Raw genomic sequence first — 17,611 nt, 5'->3', positions numbered from 1 at the left:
ACCAACACCCTCACTAACACCAACACCCTCACTAACACCAACACCCTCACTAACACCAACACCCTCACTAACACCAACACCCTCACTAACACCAACACCCTCACTAACACCAACACCCTCACTAACACCAACACCCTCACTAACACCAACACCCTCACTAACACCAACACCCTCACTAACACCAACACCCTCACTAACACCAACACCCTCACTAACACCAACACCCTCACTAACACCAACACCCTCACTAACACCAACACCCTCACTAACACCAACACACTCACTAACACCAACACACTCACTAACACCAACACACTCACTAACACCAACACACTCACTAACACCAACACACTCACTAACACCAACACACTCACTAACACCAACACACTCACTAACACCAACACACTCACTAACACCAACACACTCACTAACACCAACACACTCACTAACACTAACACACTCACTCACACTAACACACTCACTCACACTAACACACTCACTAACACACACACTAACACACTCACTAACACTAACGCACTCACTAACACACTCACTAACACACACTCACTAACACACTCACTAACACACTCACTCTAACACACTCACTAACACACTCACTAACACACTCACTCTAACACACTCTAACACACTCACTCTAACACACTCACTAACACACTAACACTAACACACTCACCAACACACACACACTAACACACACTCACTAACACCAACACACTCACTAACACCAACACCCACACTAACACACACTCACTAACACCAACACACTCACTAACACCAACACCCACACTAACACTAACCCACTAACACTAACCCACTAACACTAATACACTCACTAACACACACACTAATACACTCACTAACACACACACACACACACACACTAACACACTCACTAACACACTAACACACTCACTAACACACACTAACACACACTCACTAACACACACTAACACACACTCACTAACACCAACACACTCACTAACACTAACCCACTAACACTAACCCACTAACACACTCACTAACACACTCACTCACACTAATACACTCACTAACACACACACTAATACACTCACTAACACACACTAACACACTCACTAACACTCACTAACTAACACACTAACACACTCACTCTAACACACTCACTCTAACACACTCACTCTAACACACTCACTCTAACACACTCACTCTAACACACTCACACTAACACACTCACACTGACACAAACACTGACACACTCACTGACACACTCACACGTTTTTTTTTTGTTTGAAATTTAATCCCCCCAGCCTCCTTACCTGTGGGAGATCTGAGGGGATTCCCTGGGGTCCAGTGGTGCTGCTGGGCTCCTGGGGGGGGGGGGGGGGGGCGGTCACCCGGCTGGCCGGTCCTGCGGGCGCGCGAGGGAGCACTGTACCCTGGGTGCTCCCTCTTCAGCTCCCTCGCGCGCCGCGTACTAATACCGGAGCCGGAAGATGACGTCATCTTCCGGCTCCGGTTTCAGTGCGGTGCGCGAGGGAGGTGAAGAGGGAGCAAACAGGGGACAGTGCTCCCTCGCGCGCCCGCCAGCCGTGTGACAGAAGGGCCAGCCTCGGGGGGCCCCTTAGGTGGCCAGCTCCTGGGCCCCCCAGCAGAAGAGGCTGGCCCTGTGGGTACATACCTGGGTCGCAGGGCGGCCGGGCCCCCTGGTGGGCCGGGCCCGGTCGCAGCCGCGACCCCTGCGACCCCGGTATGCACGCCACTGTCCCATCACCATTCCCAATCACTGGACGACACAAAGTATCAGGAGTAGAACTGAAGTTTAATGACACAATTCCTGCTTTTATGGGATTCTCCCATGCAAGGGAGGTACTCACCATAATTACTACAGTAACCAATCACATAGACGTTACCTCCCACACATCTCCTCCCCTTAGCTTAACAGTTAACATAATTATAATGTACATACTTTTCCCCAATTCCTGGATGTACCCCAAATATGGTAGGTACACCTTTAAACATATTGAAAAATCACCCAGATCAGACCAGGGGTTCGGGAGTTATGAGGAAGCAAAGATTTGACCGACCGCATGGGTAAAGTAGCCGAAAATAGTTCCATGAGATTTGGCCCTGCGGTCGGTCTCTGTTCGTGCATCAAAAGTCCCGAAAGTCTATGCCATCTATGGTTAAGTTTGCATTCGGATGAATCCCTTAGTTCGTGGGATTCATCCTACCGAATGACGAGCCGTTCGTGTGTTTTAATCGTCACTTTCTGAAGTCCTGGAGGTCTTAGCGGTGTTCGGTTAGTCGAGTGTCCGATTTGAGTTCCAGACACTCAACGACCAAACACCGCTGTTCACGAGTTTAAGATTGCCGCCGCCACGTGTTCGGCTGCCGAAATGGCGGCCACCCAGGGAATACATCAGAGCGTTCGTGTGTTTAAACCAGGGGAATGGAGAGAGCATACAGGGAGGTAAATTACAGCCACACTTCACACCAGGGTGGTCCGGTTGTTCGGTACTTTAGTTCGGATGGTGAATATAGCCGTTCTCATGCAGACTTGTACATCTTTTTACCGAACAAAGCATGGCCACATAAGTTTGTAAGCAAATCTGTATAATCCAGGCACAGGAAAAACTCTTAGGTTCCAACAATAATATTACAAAGGGAATATATTGGACAGCCAAAGGGGTTCTGCTACAACATGTATGTCTAATGATGTTTTTATTAATACATAACATGGGTGGAATGAGTCCTCACATGCACAATTCATATTTCCTGGGTTATTGAGGGCAGCGTTACAACACGGTAATAAAAGAACGAGATTATTTTTTTTCCACTACATGTTTAGAGATAAGTCATCAAATGAAAAGACAGAAAAGCAGAATCAAACACTGCGAATAATTAGTGACCATAATCCTACTAAATGGGTGTACACATTAAACAATATATTGTTGTGGTTTGAAAGAAAAATTACAATAGCCAAGTTGGTATTTTCTAGGTGATGTTTAAAATGGGGTTGGGAGGTATGTTTGCAAACCAGCTAACCTGGTTTGGCATGTAGTGTAGAGTACTGCAAAACTGCTGCTACAACGGTACAAATACCCTTCATTGGCCTCTTGCAATAACATGCTAACATACTTGCAATACACAATTTGGGCATATTTTTCTCTGGAATGTCCCCATGCAGGTTATGAGATATGAGACAAGTATTACTTATGTTCTGTTTCATTCATTAAATTTCAGGTCAGAGGAAGCAGAGGAGTAAGTTCTGTAGCATGGGTTAACTGCATTTCACTGAAAAATATTGGTCAGGATTGAAAATGCCTGGCCAGTAATAGGAAAGCTTGCTCTGTTTTTTGTATCAAAAAAAACTTTTTTTCTTTTTTTTGAGTCTCTTACATTGCCTTTAGTTTGAATTTTCTATCTATTGCTATCTCATCTACCCATTTCCTGAAACTATGCCCATTTCTGCCTGGCACGGCAGGCACTTTCCACAATCTGGCCAAGCAGTGCAGGATGTAAACATTAAACAGAACGGCATTGTTTAACGATCTAGTTAATTCATGTATTCTTGGCTGGTGCTCTCGACGTTCACAGGGCGACAATTGTCCTGTGACGCATAGTTCTAAATAAATCTCCAATAATGCAAAATAGGACATTGATAAGAAGGAAACGTCAGGGGGAGATAGAGCTCAGATAGGGTAGTTAAGTTCTGATTATAAATATTTTTATAATGTGAACTTATGTCATGTTTTAGGACCGTGAACAAAGCAGGAATTTGGAGCAGTTACTGCTGAGTTGGCACAATGTGTTTATGTGCCTCACTAACTGGTTTTAAGCTCACCCTATAATAAATAGACATGTGATGTGATTCAAATCATGGCCTTAGGTCAAGAGATTTCTAATGCATTTTTAACTTGTTGTAAAAGCAGGACCAGAGAGTACTCAATGACCAGCCTGTTTATAAATTACTTTACACAAAGACAGTCTTTTTACTTTGGTGACAGCCAGCATAAAAAACAAAACAAAAAAAAACTAAAATTACAGTTGAATTAAGGTTGCCAAACCTGCCATTTTTATCAGACAGTTTGCACTACATCAAGCTCTAAGATGGCTATAGGAAAAAGGACTCAAAATCAATATGAGACAAATTGTATACGTGACACCAATGTCTCCTCCATAGTAGCAGTGTGTATATATTTTATATAAACAACAACAACAAAAAACAATCATACTATCACATTAAAAGATTAACACAAGTTATAGATAATTCATTGGCATAATTTCCCTGTGTCAGTGCCCCTTCAAGCTTCCTGATTAAGAACAAAGCAAAACACGAGGGGTCTGGGTTGTCCCTTCAATATTGTAATCCTTTTGTTAATTCACCGCTTAGTATAGAAACATGCCATTTTCTTCCTATCATTTACCTAATCACGTAGCCATTAGTGAGCTCATTAAGGCAGGGCATTTGACTCTGTTGTAGAATTGGTTATTTGTTAACTAGTTTCTAATAGCAACACAATAGGCTCCAAAGTACAATAAAGGCCCCAGGCCGGGAAATTAGTGTAGTTGGGACTTTGGATTCTAGGATCAAATCCATAAAGGACAAGCAAACAGCAGTAGAAGGTTTGCATTGAATAAGACGGATTTTATTAACCATTAGTGTGTCGAAAGTCACGATCATTTACAAGCTTTGATTTATAGAGAACCAACATATTCTGCATTACTGTATGATGGGTATGCAAACTAAATCGAACACAACTAATGGAAAATAAGTCTAACAAAAATCAATAGTGAAGAGGGCCTTTTCATTACAGACCACAGGCTCTTATTAGAGAGAGATATCAATTAACTGGTATAATTTGAGCACACTAAAACACATTTAACAGACATGGGGTACAACTGTAAAAAAACAAAAACAATAAGAAGTCTACAAATATAGATACTTAATATTCAGCAGTCAGCCATTGAAAACCTTACGTATGTTGTGGAAAAACTGTCCCTCTCTAGGGCAGTGCATGCAAATATCCCAAGGTCCATCATGCTCTCTCAATTATTTCTTCTCACATTCTGTTTCATTACATTTTAATCCAATTGTGGCAGTTTCTCTTTCCTGCTTTGATACACAAACAATATAAGGAACAAGGCCAGAAGCCAGGTATATAAGGGCTTTAGGTGTTGATTATAAATAGCATATGGTGAGTAGTAATGAATTAAAAATAAATTGCTAGAATGTAATTCTAGTTAAAATACCCTAGTTGGGAAAATTGTGGAAGTGGAAAGTGTAATTTTGAAAATCAGGGGAATTATCAGGTCTGTTTAGATAACATTAAAATGGTCATTGAAATAATCTGGAACTCGTGTTAATGTTTTTTTCATGAATATTGAAGACTTTTCAATTCACATCCCAGTCCAGTTCTGGTACAGCCAGGAGGAGGTAGAAGATTTGGTAAACAGGGCTATTTACTAAAGTGAGATTTCAAAGTGAATTTCAAATTTAAAGCCTGAGTAGCTGAACTAAAAGCATAGCTGACTAATGGAATTTTACCAGTTTTGGCTATTTTGATATTTTAATCCACTTTGAACTCTAACTTAAAAGCGCTCTGTGCTCAAAACTGGTACAAACATGTAAAAGGGGAGAAGTGGCCAGTGAAATGTACCTGCTGGATACACTGGTCTCCATGGTGATGGCTCCCCTTTTTCTTTTTTAATTCTTTATTTTTGATGTGCATGAGAGTAACAGGCATTTGACCCGTGTATCTCGCCCCTTTGGTCCGTTCCTTGAGGAAACATGTGCTTCTCCAGTCGGGCCCAGGAGTTTGTAAATGTCGCCTCCAGCTTCAGCAAGACACACTGAGTGGTGTCAGGCTGTTCACTGCTTTGCTGCAGCATGTCTCGCTCCTCTATGGTGGGCCCATCCATTCATCTTAGTAAGCGTTGTGTCCAGTCAGGCAGTGCGAGCTATCCTGAGCGTAGGTGCAAAGTAAGTCAGTCCAGTGGGGCCCGGGATAACCCCCACCGGTCCAAAGGGGGGATTGTAGGGTGCTGATTCCACTCAGCCGGCTGTAGAACTTGGAGAGCGGCCGCCTCTCCTCTGTCCTATCTCGCACAGCCCGCAAGGCCTCGCCTCTAGCAATCCGGGCACCAAGAGGCTCAAGAGTGGTATCACCAGGATCATCATTGCCCCGTTACGTGAGTATCGTTGTTTTGACGCCAAAGAAGTGAGTTGGCCGGGAATCACCCTTGAGTATTGAAGTCAGACGCGGGAGCTCTCGCAACACGCGTCTGGTCCGCTTGGCAGTCAGGCACTGCCCCCGATGGCTCCCCTTTTAATAATCTATGTCCCCTTTTAGAACAGAACACTTTGGTGAATCTCCCACATCGAGCAAATGTTGCTGTTCCACTGTGAGTTCACCACAGTTCAATGTGAATGCATTCCTAAAGTTACTTTGTGAGATACAATTTTGTTGACAAAACAAGGATACTTTTATTTATATGATAAACCCAACTCCCTATACAAACATGGTTATATGTAGCAAAAGAAAACACATTTCTCTGAAAGGTGAAGAAAACTGTGAGAATCCGGCACTCTGATACTTTTCTTGTCTGTGATTATGGGTATTTGAAGTATATAGTTCTGACGAGGTACTAAGCACTGTACAGGTTGCATCTACAGGGAGGTACAAAAAGTGCAGTAGTTCTACAGTGTATGTATATTATTTATATAGCGTTAAGAAGAGTAATTAGCACTTTAAAAGTTTTATTATAGTAGGGTAAAAGTACAATAATTGTAGCAACTATACACTGTACGCTAATTGTATGTATATAGTGACAATAGGTGAATTTAGCACTTTATATGTTATATCATGTTTGGAGTTTGGTCTCAATAAGGGGTATGTAGCCATACAGATGAGATGACACACAGATTGCTAGTAGTTGGTTAATCTTCAGTAGTGGGGAAAGTAATGGAAACCGTGTTAAAGGATAGCATTGTTGAACATCTAAATTCACATGTATTCCTGACCCTATAGTGTTTAACCCATCATTTATGTGGCTTGCCCCCCACTCCCTCTCAGCCGCCTTAAAAGCAATTAAAACTCCCCTTATTTCCAGCGCCACCCGGGTCCGCCAGTGCTAGCTTGGCCCCCTTGGTGACATCATCAGAATGGCAGATTTTTAGCCAATCCAATGCTTTTCCATGGGGAAAGCATTGGGTTGGCTGAAATCGGCAAGGGGCCATTGAATTAATGCATCTCTATGAGGAAAATACAGCGTACAGACACTGAACGGCACTGCTGCCTACTGTACAGAACTGAGCCAGGAAGCACCTCCAGTGGCCATATGAGAAGTGGCCACTTGGAGGTGTTCCTAGGGGCAATGTAAACACTGCCTTTTCTCTGAAAAGGCAATGTTTGCATAAAAATGCCTGAAGGCAATGCCTATACTCACCAGAACAACTACATTGAGCTGTAGTTGTTCTGGTGACTATAGTGTCCCTTTAATATTTTTAATGGTGTTATTGCAGAAGGTCTTGATGGTAAGGTATGTCTTTTTGCTGATGATACTAAGATATGTAACAGGGTTGATGTTCCCGGAGGGATAAGCCAAATGGCAAATGATTAAGGTAAACTATAAAAATGGTCAGAGTTGTGGCATATGATATTTAATGTGGATAAGTGCAAGATAATGCATCTTGGACGTAAAAACCCAAGAGCAGAGTATAGAATATTTGTTAGAGTTCCGACCTCAACATCTGAGGAAAGGGATTTAGGGGTAATTATTTCAGATGACTTAAAAGTAGGCAGACGATGTAATAGAGCAACCTGTTTGGTTGTACAGGGAGAGGTATTAGCAGTAGAAAGAGGGAAATGCTCATACCATTGTACAGAACACTGGTGAGACCTCACTTGGAGTATTGTACGCAGTAATGGAGACGTATCTCCAGAAGGATATTGAAACTTCAGAGAAAGTTCAGAGAAGGGCTACTAAACTGGTTCATAGCATAGGCGTGTGCAGCCTATTGCATAAGGGAAAAAACGCTATTGTGCAATTCTATGCAGAAATAGTGTAGAGGTGGAGCGCTTTAAGGAATAAATCACTTACTCCTGCAAATTTCAGGAGACAATATGGATGATGTAAAGGTCCATATGGATGTTGTTAGGAGTTGGAAAACCTCAAATAGGAGACAAAAAATGGGAGAAAAACAGGGAAGCAGTGCTGACCCTGGTGTAGAAATCCTTGGTAAGGTATGCAGTAAGATGTAAATCACAAATCACTTCTCACCTTGCTGGGAGCCTATAACTGGGCTCCAAGTATATAGGTATACTGACAATTATAGGGTGACAGTTCCCTTCTTGTAGCAGCATAAGTCACTAGTCCACTTGGTAGGAGAAATTAACATTTATTGTAAATAAACAAAAAAACAATAAAATAAATTCAATTCAATGTACTCAAGTGCCAGTGCTGTTGTCCGAGACGCGTTTCGCCGATGTGTTTCGGCTTTCTCAGTCACCGACTGAGAAAGCCGAAACACATCGGCGAAACGCGTCTCGGACAACAGCACTGGCACTTGAGTACATTGAATTGAATTTATTTTATTGTTTTTTTGTTTATTTACAATAAATGTTAATTTCTCCTACCAAGTGGACTAGTGACTTATGCTGCTACAAGAAGGGAACTGTCACCCTATAATTGTCAGTATACCTATATACTTGGAGCCCAGTTATAGGCTCCCAGCAAGGTGAGAAGTGATTTGTGATTTACATCTTACTGCATACCTTACCAAGGATTTCTACACCAGGGTCAGCACTGCTTCCCTGTTTTTCTCCCATTTTTTGTCTCCTATTTGAGGTTTTCCAACTCCTAACAACATCCATATGGACCTTTACATCATCCATATTGTCTCCTGAAATTTGCAGGAGTAAGTGATTTATTCCTTAAAGCGCTCCACCTCTACACTATTTCTGCATAGAATTGCACAATAGCGTTTTTTCCACAATTGATTGTTAGTAGGTTGTAGAGTTCCTACTTTTGGTGTGTTAGCTGCTATCACTATACTGTACATCTACCACGACATTGTACATTGTATTCATTAATTTGAAGCGCCCTATATCACAGAATTTATTCACTTATATTGCATAAGGGACCCTAAAGCACAAGCACAAACACAGACGCCGCGTGTATATGTATGTGTCTATGTGTATATATATATATGTACAAACCCACACATACATACACTACTGCATGTGTGTGTTCGTGTGAGGGTGCTGTTAGTGTGCTGTGTATGTGTGTGAGGGTGCTGTTAGTGTGCTGTGGGCTGCATGAGGGGGCTGTGTGTGTGTGTGTGTGTGAGGGTGCTGTGTGTGAGAATGCTGTTAGTGTGCTGTGTGTGAGGGTGGTGTGTGTGTGTGTGTGTATGTATGTATGTAAGGGTGCTGTGTGAATTTGTTTGGACGGATTGTGTGTGGGGGTAGGGGGACAGATTAGGAAAGAGCCCCCCTCCCTTCTTATCTTTTGCCTGGGAGGGGGCATCCTTGCTGCCATCCCTGATTCCTGGTGGTCCTAGTGTGAACGCTCCAACTTCGCGAGAGGAACCCAGCGGAGCTGCTGGCAAGAGCTCCCCGGGTCCTCTCCTGCCTCCCTCCCTGTGGGCCGGTGAGTGAGATCTTTGATCATCCTCACCAGCCCATGGAGGCACACAGCGCGGGCCATGAGGATTAGGGTGTGCCCGTGCACATGCCTATGGTTCATGGATTGCAGGATAAAACTTACCAGGAAAGGTTAAAGGATCTTAATATGTATAGCTTGGAAGAAAGATGAGACAGGGGGGATATGATAGAAACATTTAAATATATAAAGGGAAATCAACACCGTAAAGGAGGAGACTATATTTAAAAGAAGAGAAACTACCGCAACTAGAGTACATAGTCTTAAATTAGAGGGGCAAAGGTTTAAAAATAATATCAAGAAGTATTACTTTACTGAGAGGGTAGTGGATGCATGGAAAAGCCTTCCAGCTGAAGTGGTAGAGGTTAACACAGTGAAGGAGTTTAAGCATGTGTGGGTAAGGCATAAGGTAAGATAAGGCAGGGAATAATTAAAGTATTTAGAAAACTGGGCAGACTAGATGGGCTGAATGGTTCTTATCTGCCGTCACATTCTATGTTTCTGTATGTGGAGAAGCATGACACAGGTCCAGATCAGCTACAGAGCACAGCAGTAGGCTTAGGGGGTGCTCTATCATCTTTCCAGTAATGCATGATTGTGATGATGCGTAAAGTGAAATGTGATTATAAAAGCGAGCAACTTGTGAGTCACAATCTACACCAGCTAGGGTCATAATCCACTAATTTATAACCAGGTGTCAGTGGTTGCCTGTGTCTGGCACACAAAACAATTCAGCTATCCTAAGCAGAGAATGTTCCTGTTGCACTGAGATCATTTGTCCTTTCCACTATTTGTATAGTAACTAATCAAGAGTCTGAGTACAACCCCCTCTAGTGGTGCGTTTTGAATGTGAGTAATTTGGCACTATGTTGATGTTCCACGTAAACTAGAAAGAGCAGATTAATACTCTAGGGCTGCGGTAGGCAACTTCGGCACTCCAGCTGCTGGTGACTACATCTCCTATAATGCCCTTACAGCCGTAATGGCGGTAAAGCATCATTTTTCAATGTAGTCCACAACATCTGGAGTGGTAAAGTTTGCTTTCCCCTACTCTGGGGACTAATGCGATTAATTCAGCCCATGATGGATATATGGTTTGCTTGTATGCATATTTATTTTTATTAAACTTATTGAAATCTTTTTTTTTTAATAGAGATTTTTTGTTCTTCACATGCTTGGCCAATCAACATAGAAACTAGCTTCCAAATTTGGATTCTTCATATTCTGCTGTTCAAGTAGCCTGTATACTAAATGATTTTATTCAGCACACAGTGAATTTGGGTGAAACTATGTATTTCCCTGATAAATGTTTGGGCCCAGAAAGCTGTCCTTTTTTTATTACATTTTTTTATTTTTGCAGTGCAAATTAGGATAACATACAGGCATGAGGTACCCCAAAGGCATTCCACTCTGCGTAGTTCAAAACATGGGTAACAATGGGGTATATAGGAACAGAGCACAATTTTTATTTTTAATCAAGTTTGGAGCATGCTAGGTAGGTATGTATAGAAGTCATGAGTTTATATGTAGTGAACATGTTAGTCAAACTAAGAACAACTGGCTATGCTATATAGCGATGTGGAACAGTGGGAAGGCAGTGTCAGCACAGCGTAAAATGTGAAATAGAAGGATGATGGTCGCTTATGACATGCTGAGTCTTAGGTTGTATTATGCGATGTACTGGCTCTATATGTTGTGAGTAACGGTTTCCCTGCAGGTTGTGGGTAGAAATGGGAGATATCCGCGTAAAACCTGGGCTTAAGCTTAACGCAAAAATTATAATTACGGACATCTAAGTGTAGCAAAGCATGCTGGCCTCAATCTGCAGTGCAGGTTATGTTAGAGTATTCAGGCAGTTTATGTCGATTGGTAAAAATACAAATAACTAGGTAGGCTTGTCTTAATTCACAAGAATATTACATTTCTAAACAAGGTAAATGCTAATACTTAGTCAAGCGGGCTAAACCATATCTTAATGCGGAAAGCTGTCCTTTTAGCCCTGCATTGAATGGACACTATAGTCACCAAAACAACTTTAACTTAAAGGAGCACTATAGGGTCAGGAACACCAACATATATTTCTGACCATATAGTGTTAAAAAACAACCATCTAGTCCCCCTGGCCCCCTCTTGCCACCCTAAATATAGTAAAATCTTACTTGTATTCAAGTATGCAGCTGCTAGCTCTGCCCCTGTCTGCCTGTGAAACTACCTGTTGTATGCTGTCATCAGAAGCGGTGGTCTGAGCCAAACACAATACTTCCCCATAGGATTGGCTGAGACTGTCAAGAAGGCAAATCAAGGGCAAAGCCAGCACAAGTCAAACACAGCCCTGGCCAATTAGCATCTCCTCATAGAGATGCATTGAATCAATGCAGCTCTATGAGGAACTTCAGTGTCTGCGTGCAGAGGGTGGAGACACTGAACGGCAGTGCTGCACATTAGGCAGGACTGCTTAAGGAAGCACCTCTAGCAGCCATCTAAAGAATGGCCAGTGGAATTATCACTAGGCTGTAATGTAAACACTGCATTTTCGCTGAAAAGACTGTATTTACAGCAAAAAGCCTGAAGGCAATAATTCTACTCACCAGAACAAATGCAATAAGTTGTAGTTGTTCTGGTGACTATAGAGTCCCTTCAATGAAGCAATTCTGGTGTATAAACCATACCCCTACAATCTCACTGTTAAATCACTTTGTTTATACAGCTCTATTCACACCTCCCATGTGACTTACACAGCCTTCCTTAACATTTCCTGGAAAGGAAGTTAGATATTCTAGGTTCCTTTATTGCTCAATCTGTTTAATCTAAAAACGTCTTCTCCTGTTAGCCTACTAGACCCTGTAGAAGCCTACTGTGTTTGATCAAATGTCAATTTACAGAGCATTAAATAAAAATCTCTAAAGTAAGTTAACAACTGATTAAAAAATAAAAACCATTCCTCCCCACCCCCCACCCCCCACCCCATGCCTTCTGTATGTGTCACAGCCAGGTATGGTGTGGTAGGTCTACATAAACAAGTGATTTAAATTCTAAATGACAGAGAAATGAGCAGTTAGACTATTGCAGTAGTTTTAAAGTCTATAATATATCTTTAAAGATTGCTCCACAACACACATTAGTACAGTTTATCAACAATAAACATGCCTGCTCAATTCATTTAGGAATAACTGGAGCTCTGTATGTTGTCCAACAGATATGTGGAGGTCTGGCTGTGTGCCAACAATCTCAGGGTTTTTTACAAAACTCAAATGGATATAATTTTACAGAGACAGAATATTACATATGTTGTTTCTCCTATAGTCCATACCAGCAGAGCCGCTTTCTGATAACTACATTTGTATTTACCTAAATTTCATCTCCTCTTCTTTCTCTTGTTTTTTTTTTTTTTTTTTAATACCACTTTGTTTTACTATTGTTGCTTACCCTTATTTAATCATTCTCCTCTTTTCTACTCAGGTACGTAAGATCGCTGCTGAATACTACGACAATCTCCCATACCATACATCGTGGGGACGAGTACTCTGGGATTTCATATTCTGCAAAGAATTGGGACCATTCTCTCGTGTTAAGAGAGAGTGTGAACTTGCAAAAAAGGACTAAAAATAAACTGAAAGAAATTATTTATTTCACTCTCGCGTGTATAGATAATGATAATTAATTTAGGAAACTACATTAACTGTATACACTTTTTTTAAATTTGGCATTCATTTTTAATAGTGCAAGCATTTAAAAGGCAAAATTATCAAACATATTAAACCCCATAATGCACAATTGGCCCTAACAAGCAATTGCCCATGAACAGTCTATTCAGGTGCCTCATTCTTGGGCCCTTTCCTCCTGCCTGCATACTGGCTCAGGACAAGAGTTTAGGCTAATAAAGGTTATTTGGAAATTTCTACCAAGATGGCCTTATATATTTTTTTTCATCCACTGCTTTAAAAGTATTTTCCAGAATTGTAAAAAATTCTTCTGTAAAGGTATCCACTTAACACTGTTAAAATGAAGTGCCAATGTATCAGTCTGTGGCTTATGGCCACCTTACAATTAATATACATAAAAATTTTCAATATCCTTATGGATTATCCGACAACCTACTAGAACAATTTTCCTAGTAGAAATGCACTATAATTATTTAGTATAAAGGAATGACCAAGAAGGGGGAAAAAAACCTCTATATGTGCATGTAAACTGTACACTTCAGTGATTGTTTACCTTGACACTGCAGATATTTCTGAACGACATATCCATGACAATCAGCTAGCCTTTAGGCAAATAAATATCCTTAGTGCCTAGGTAAGCAATTACTGCTGTAACTTTTTCACATTTGTATCAGTACACATTATTTGTGGAGAACAGTATTTTGCTGCTTTGTATCTAAATATGTTCCACCGATGATATCACTTCTTCATGGTATTGTTTTATCTATGATCTGTCACGGCTCACGGGGAAGCCCTGCAGGCCATGGTAACACCTTCTCTGAGCATCAAATGCATTAATGAAGAATTCATGTTTTGTTTTTTTACTTTTTCTCTTGATCTAGTGCTCACCATTGTCAGTCTACATCCTATCCGTTAGTACTTTTTGTTCTTCTTTCTACTCTGTGAAATCATAGCTTCTCAATCTCTGATAGATCTTCTACATTTTGAATTACTACTAAGTGACTTTACTAATGTGGGCTCCTCAAGAGATTTCTCTAGGAGAGCTTGTACAGCAATCACGCACATTGCTCACGTGACTAGTATCATAATTTATTAAGCTTGTTGGCAATTTTCATAGAATCTACCTAGCTATTGTTCTTTATTTCATGAATAGTTATATTATTTTTCTTGGATAAAAATACTTATGTGCACTGTACAGCTGGGGTTTTTTTTAATACACTATCTATACAATATATTATGATTCTTTCCAATAATGTGTTTTTACTCTACCCTAAAAAGAGGCCATGAAGTGATTGAGTTAAAAATATTTTTCGATTTCGTTAGTAGGGTAAAAATGAATTCCCTATAAATGCTAACAATACAAAGGGTGTATTCAATAAATGGTAAGTTGTGAAGCAATGACGAATGAAGATCAAAATAAATCTGAGTTGGAAAATAAGTAATTTAGCAGCTCACCAAAACTCACTGTTTATTGAATGCCCTTATAACACTTGAAAGTAACTACACCTTGTAATGATGTGACTTCACACTGAATGCGTTGTAGTATTTGCAATATTGAAATACTAGTCATTTAATTTTTACATGCAACACTAATTATGTAAGTTTCAAACCAAATTACAGTAAAATATGCATACCATTACACATATATAAAATATTATACATGGGAAGTGTATGCTTTGCTTTCACTAAGAGATCTTAAAAAATGACTTTCTGAATCAAAACGTTGCTTTGACATCCGTACACTTTTTGATTAGTATATTGGCTGCACCAGACCATGTATCTACCGTCTCCTAATTAGATTAATAAGATCTGACCTTAATGTACTAATTATGAAACTGTCTCCCAACAAATTTAAGTGACTTACCGATCTATATTGAATGAATACATGACATTAATAATGCTGAATTCTGGGTGACTTATGCATCATCCCAGGGCAGTGCAAATTTTGAGGCACTGCCGAGGAGTTATAAAGGGTTCAGAAAATGTGGTGGTGGCAGGCCAGCGATTAGGGCAAAATGGCAAGTAGGTTCAGTGTAGGCTTGCCTTGTAGTGCCAGGGCAGGGAGATAAAATTATTTGTGGTCCTGGGGGCCAGTGATGGAATGTATTGTTCCTTCCCTTATAGGCAGAATATAAGCTATTTCAAACTCTTTCTACTTAGATTTTGCTCTCAAGGTGTTTGGGAGTTGGAAAACACAAGTCAGTAATTTGATTACTTACCTCGGGAGGCCACTAGGCGGGATTGGAGATCGGTGTTGAAGGATGCCTTGGTTGCTCTACTTTTTTAGTGACTTCACATGTCTGGGCTTAAAGGTGTATGAATTATGTATGTTTTTAAGTTATAGTTTTCAGTATAATGTATGTGGCTATGTGTGTGGAAAGATATTTCTAAGAATTGTTTAAGGATTTCATCATGTTTATGCAAAATTGATTGCACATGACAAAGAAGATATATAAAAATGAAGATATATAACATTTAAGCCTTACATTGTGCAATGTAATATAAAGAATCCGGTTTGCATAAAAATTAGCGTTTACAACTTTTATCACTGAAATAAAGTTTTCTATATGTTTATAATTATTATATTTCCTGTCTTTCTCAAAAAAATGTTTTCATTAAGATTATCTTTACTGGCCTGCTATATTTAAGAAGAATGGGAGGGTTACTTACAATAAACTGCAGAGAGTTGAGAACAAAGTTAGAAAAATGTTTTAAAAATCTGCATATTTCTAACTGTCACTGTTATCTTTGCTTAAAGAGACATTCCGGCACCATTACAAGTTTACTGCATTTGATTGGTTTTGGCCTCATTAGTATGCTGTATACTGTTTTAAATGCTCAAATTTGCATAAAAAAAAATGTTTTTCAGAATACTGCATAATTTAATAAGTAAGTCTGTCTGGCAAGAGGACGTAGCTAACGAGGCAGGCTTATGGTGCAATGTTCTGCAAAACGAGTTTGTTCTTTTTTTTGTATATAAACTATAAAGATTTGAGCATGCAAAAACATAATATTAAATATGCAGCATATTAAAATAGCAAAGGGTAAACATAATAATATAGAATACGCAGCATATTAATATAGGAAAGCATGTATAACTAGGGAGTCCCTAATGGGAGCAAGGAAATTGCTGCGCATGCTCATCAGGTCTCCCTCGCTGACTGACGTGGGCGCTGAAGGAGCAGAGGCGTAGCCCAAGCCAGCATCGAGAGACATCGGTGTCAAAATCGTTTTTTAACATATTGGATGCTTGAATATATAGGATATTAACAGCATATTGGAAGGAAGGGTTTAGTTTATGGAGAAAATGTTACTTATTAAAACAAAACAAAAAAATAAAAAATAAAATCAGTCAACTATTATTATGGCAAGTATGCAGGTAACAAAGAATTAATATTATCCCATGGTGTTTATTAAGTCACGTAACAAAGTATACCTGGCAGGTACACATTAGTAGTGTAAAACACTAAATAGAACACAGGAAGGTGCGTGTATTTTTACCAAATATCACATTACAACAGGCTGTTACTACTATTTAAACAGAAACACAAATGTTGCTGTGCCAAATTAAAAATGCACAAAGTATATACACCTAAGGTCATAAATATTAGCTATTAGCGGCTCCATTTTTTTTAACTAAACATTCAAATTGTGCTTGCACTCAATCCCAACAAAGGTGCAGGTATCTGGGTCACCTCTAAAGACCCCAAATTGAATTATAAAAAAGGACAGTTTAGGACTCTATCTAATATTAATATGTTGTGTCAATAAACCACTATTTGGATATATTTTTTCTTCACATTTGAATGTGGTATTATTTGGTTATTTTTTTTATAATCCATTTTTTTGTGTGGTCAGTCTTTGTTTTATTTGAGGCAAGATTGAAATACAGAACAATCAAATTGGAGTTATAACATGAATACACATGCATAGGTGAACTGGGTATGAATAAGAATAAAAGGTACTGTATGTACAAAAAGGTACCCTCGAGAGAATCAACCTCATTTAGAAAGTAATCGTGTGACCAAGATGGCGGCTACTGACCACGCTCCTGGTTCTGCTCTCACCCAGCCTCTTCAAACGCGACATGTGAGTGGGACCCCCCACGCAGACCGCATAGCGGCAGCCTTCGACCACTTTTGGACACAGCTGTGGGCCAAAGTGCCACAGATGCGAGCAGCCCAAACGGTCTCTCAGCAACCCACCACCTCACCTGCTAAACCGGCTCCAAAAAGAGCAACCGAGCCACGCACTGCACCCGGTGCTGGCAGCCCAGAGGCAGC

The 17,611-nt window shown here is 40.3% G+C and overlaps 1 protein-coding gene across 2 annotated transcripts in view; it reads left to right on the top strand.

The window, feature by feature from the left end:
- LOC134572634 (sphingolipid delta(4)-desaturase/C4-monooxygenase DES2-like) overlaps window positions 1-14,538 on the top strand; it is a 72,482-nt gene extending 57,944 nt beyond the window's left edge. For both annotated transcript variants that reach the window (XM_063431717.1, XM_063431716.1), the window contains exon 4: window positions 13,126-14,538. In XM_063431717.1, coding sequence (XP_063287787.1) covers window positions 13,126-13,269 — 144 coding nt within the window. In that variant the 3' untranslated portion in view covers window positions 13,270-14,538. The remainder of the gene's footprint in view (window positions 1-13,125) is intronic.
- Window positions 14,539-17,611: the final 3,073 nt, after the last annotated feature.

The sequence above is a fragment of the Pelobates fuscus genome, chromosome 9 (genome assembly GCF_036172605.1).
Source record: "Pelobates fuscus isolate aPelFus1 chromosome 9, aPelFus1.pri, whole genome shotgun sequence".
NCBI lineage: Eukaryota > Metazoa > Chordata > Amphibia > Anura > Pelobatidae > Pelobates > Pelobates fuscus.
Note: the sequence above shows the minus strand (reverse complement) of the source record. Positions and strands in the feature narration are given on the sequence as shown.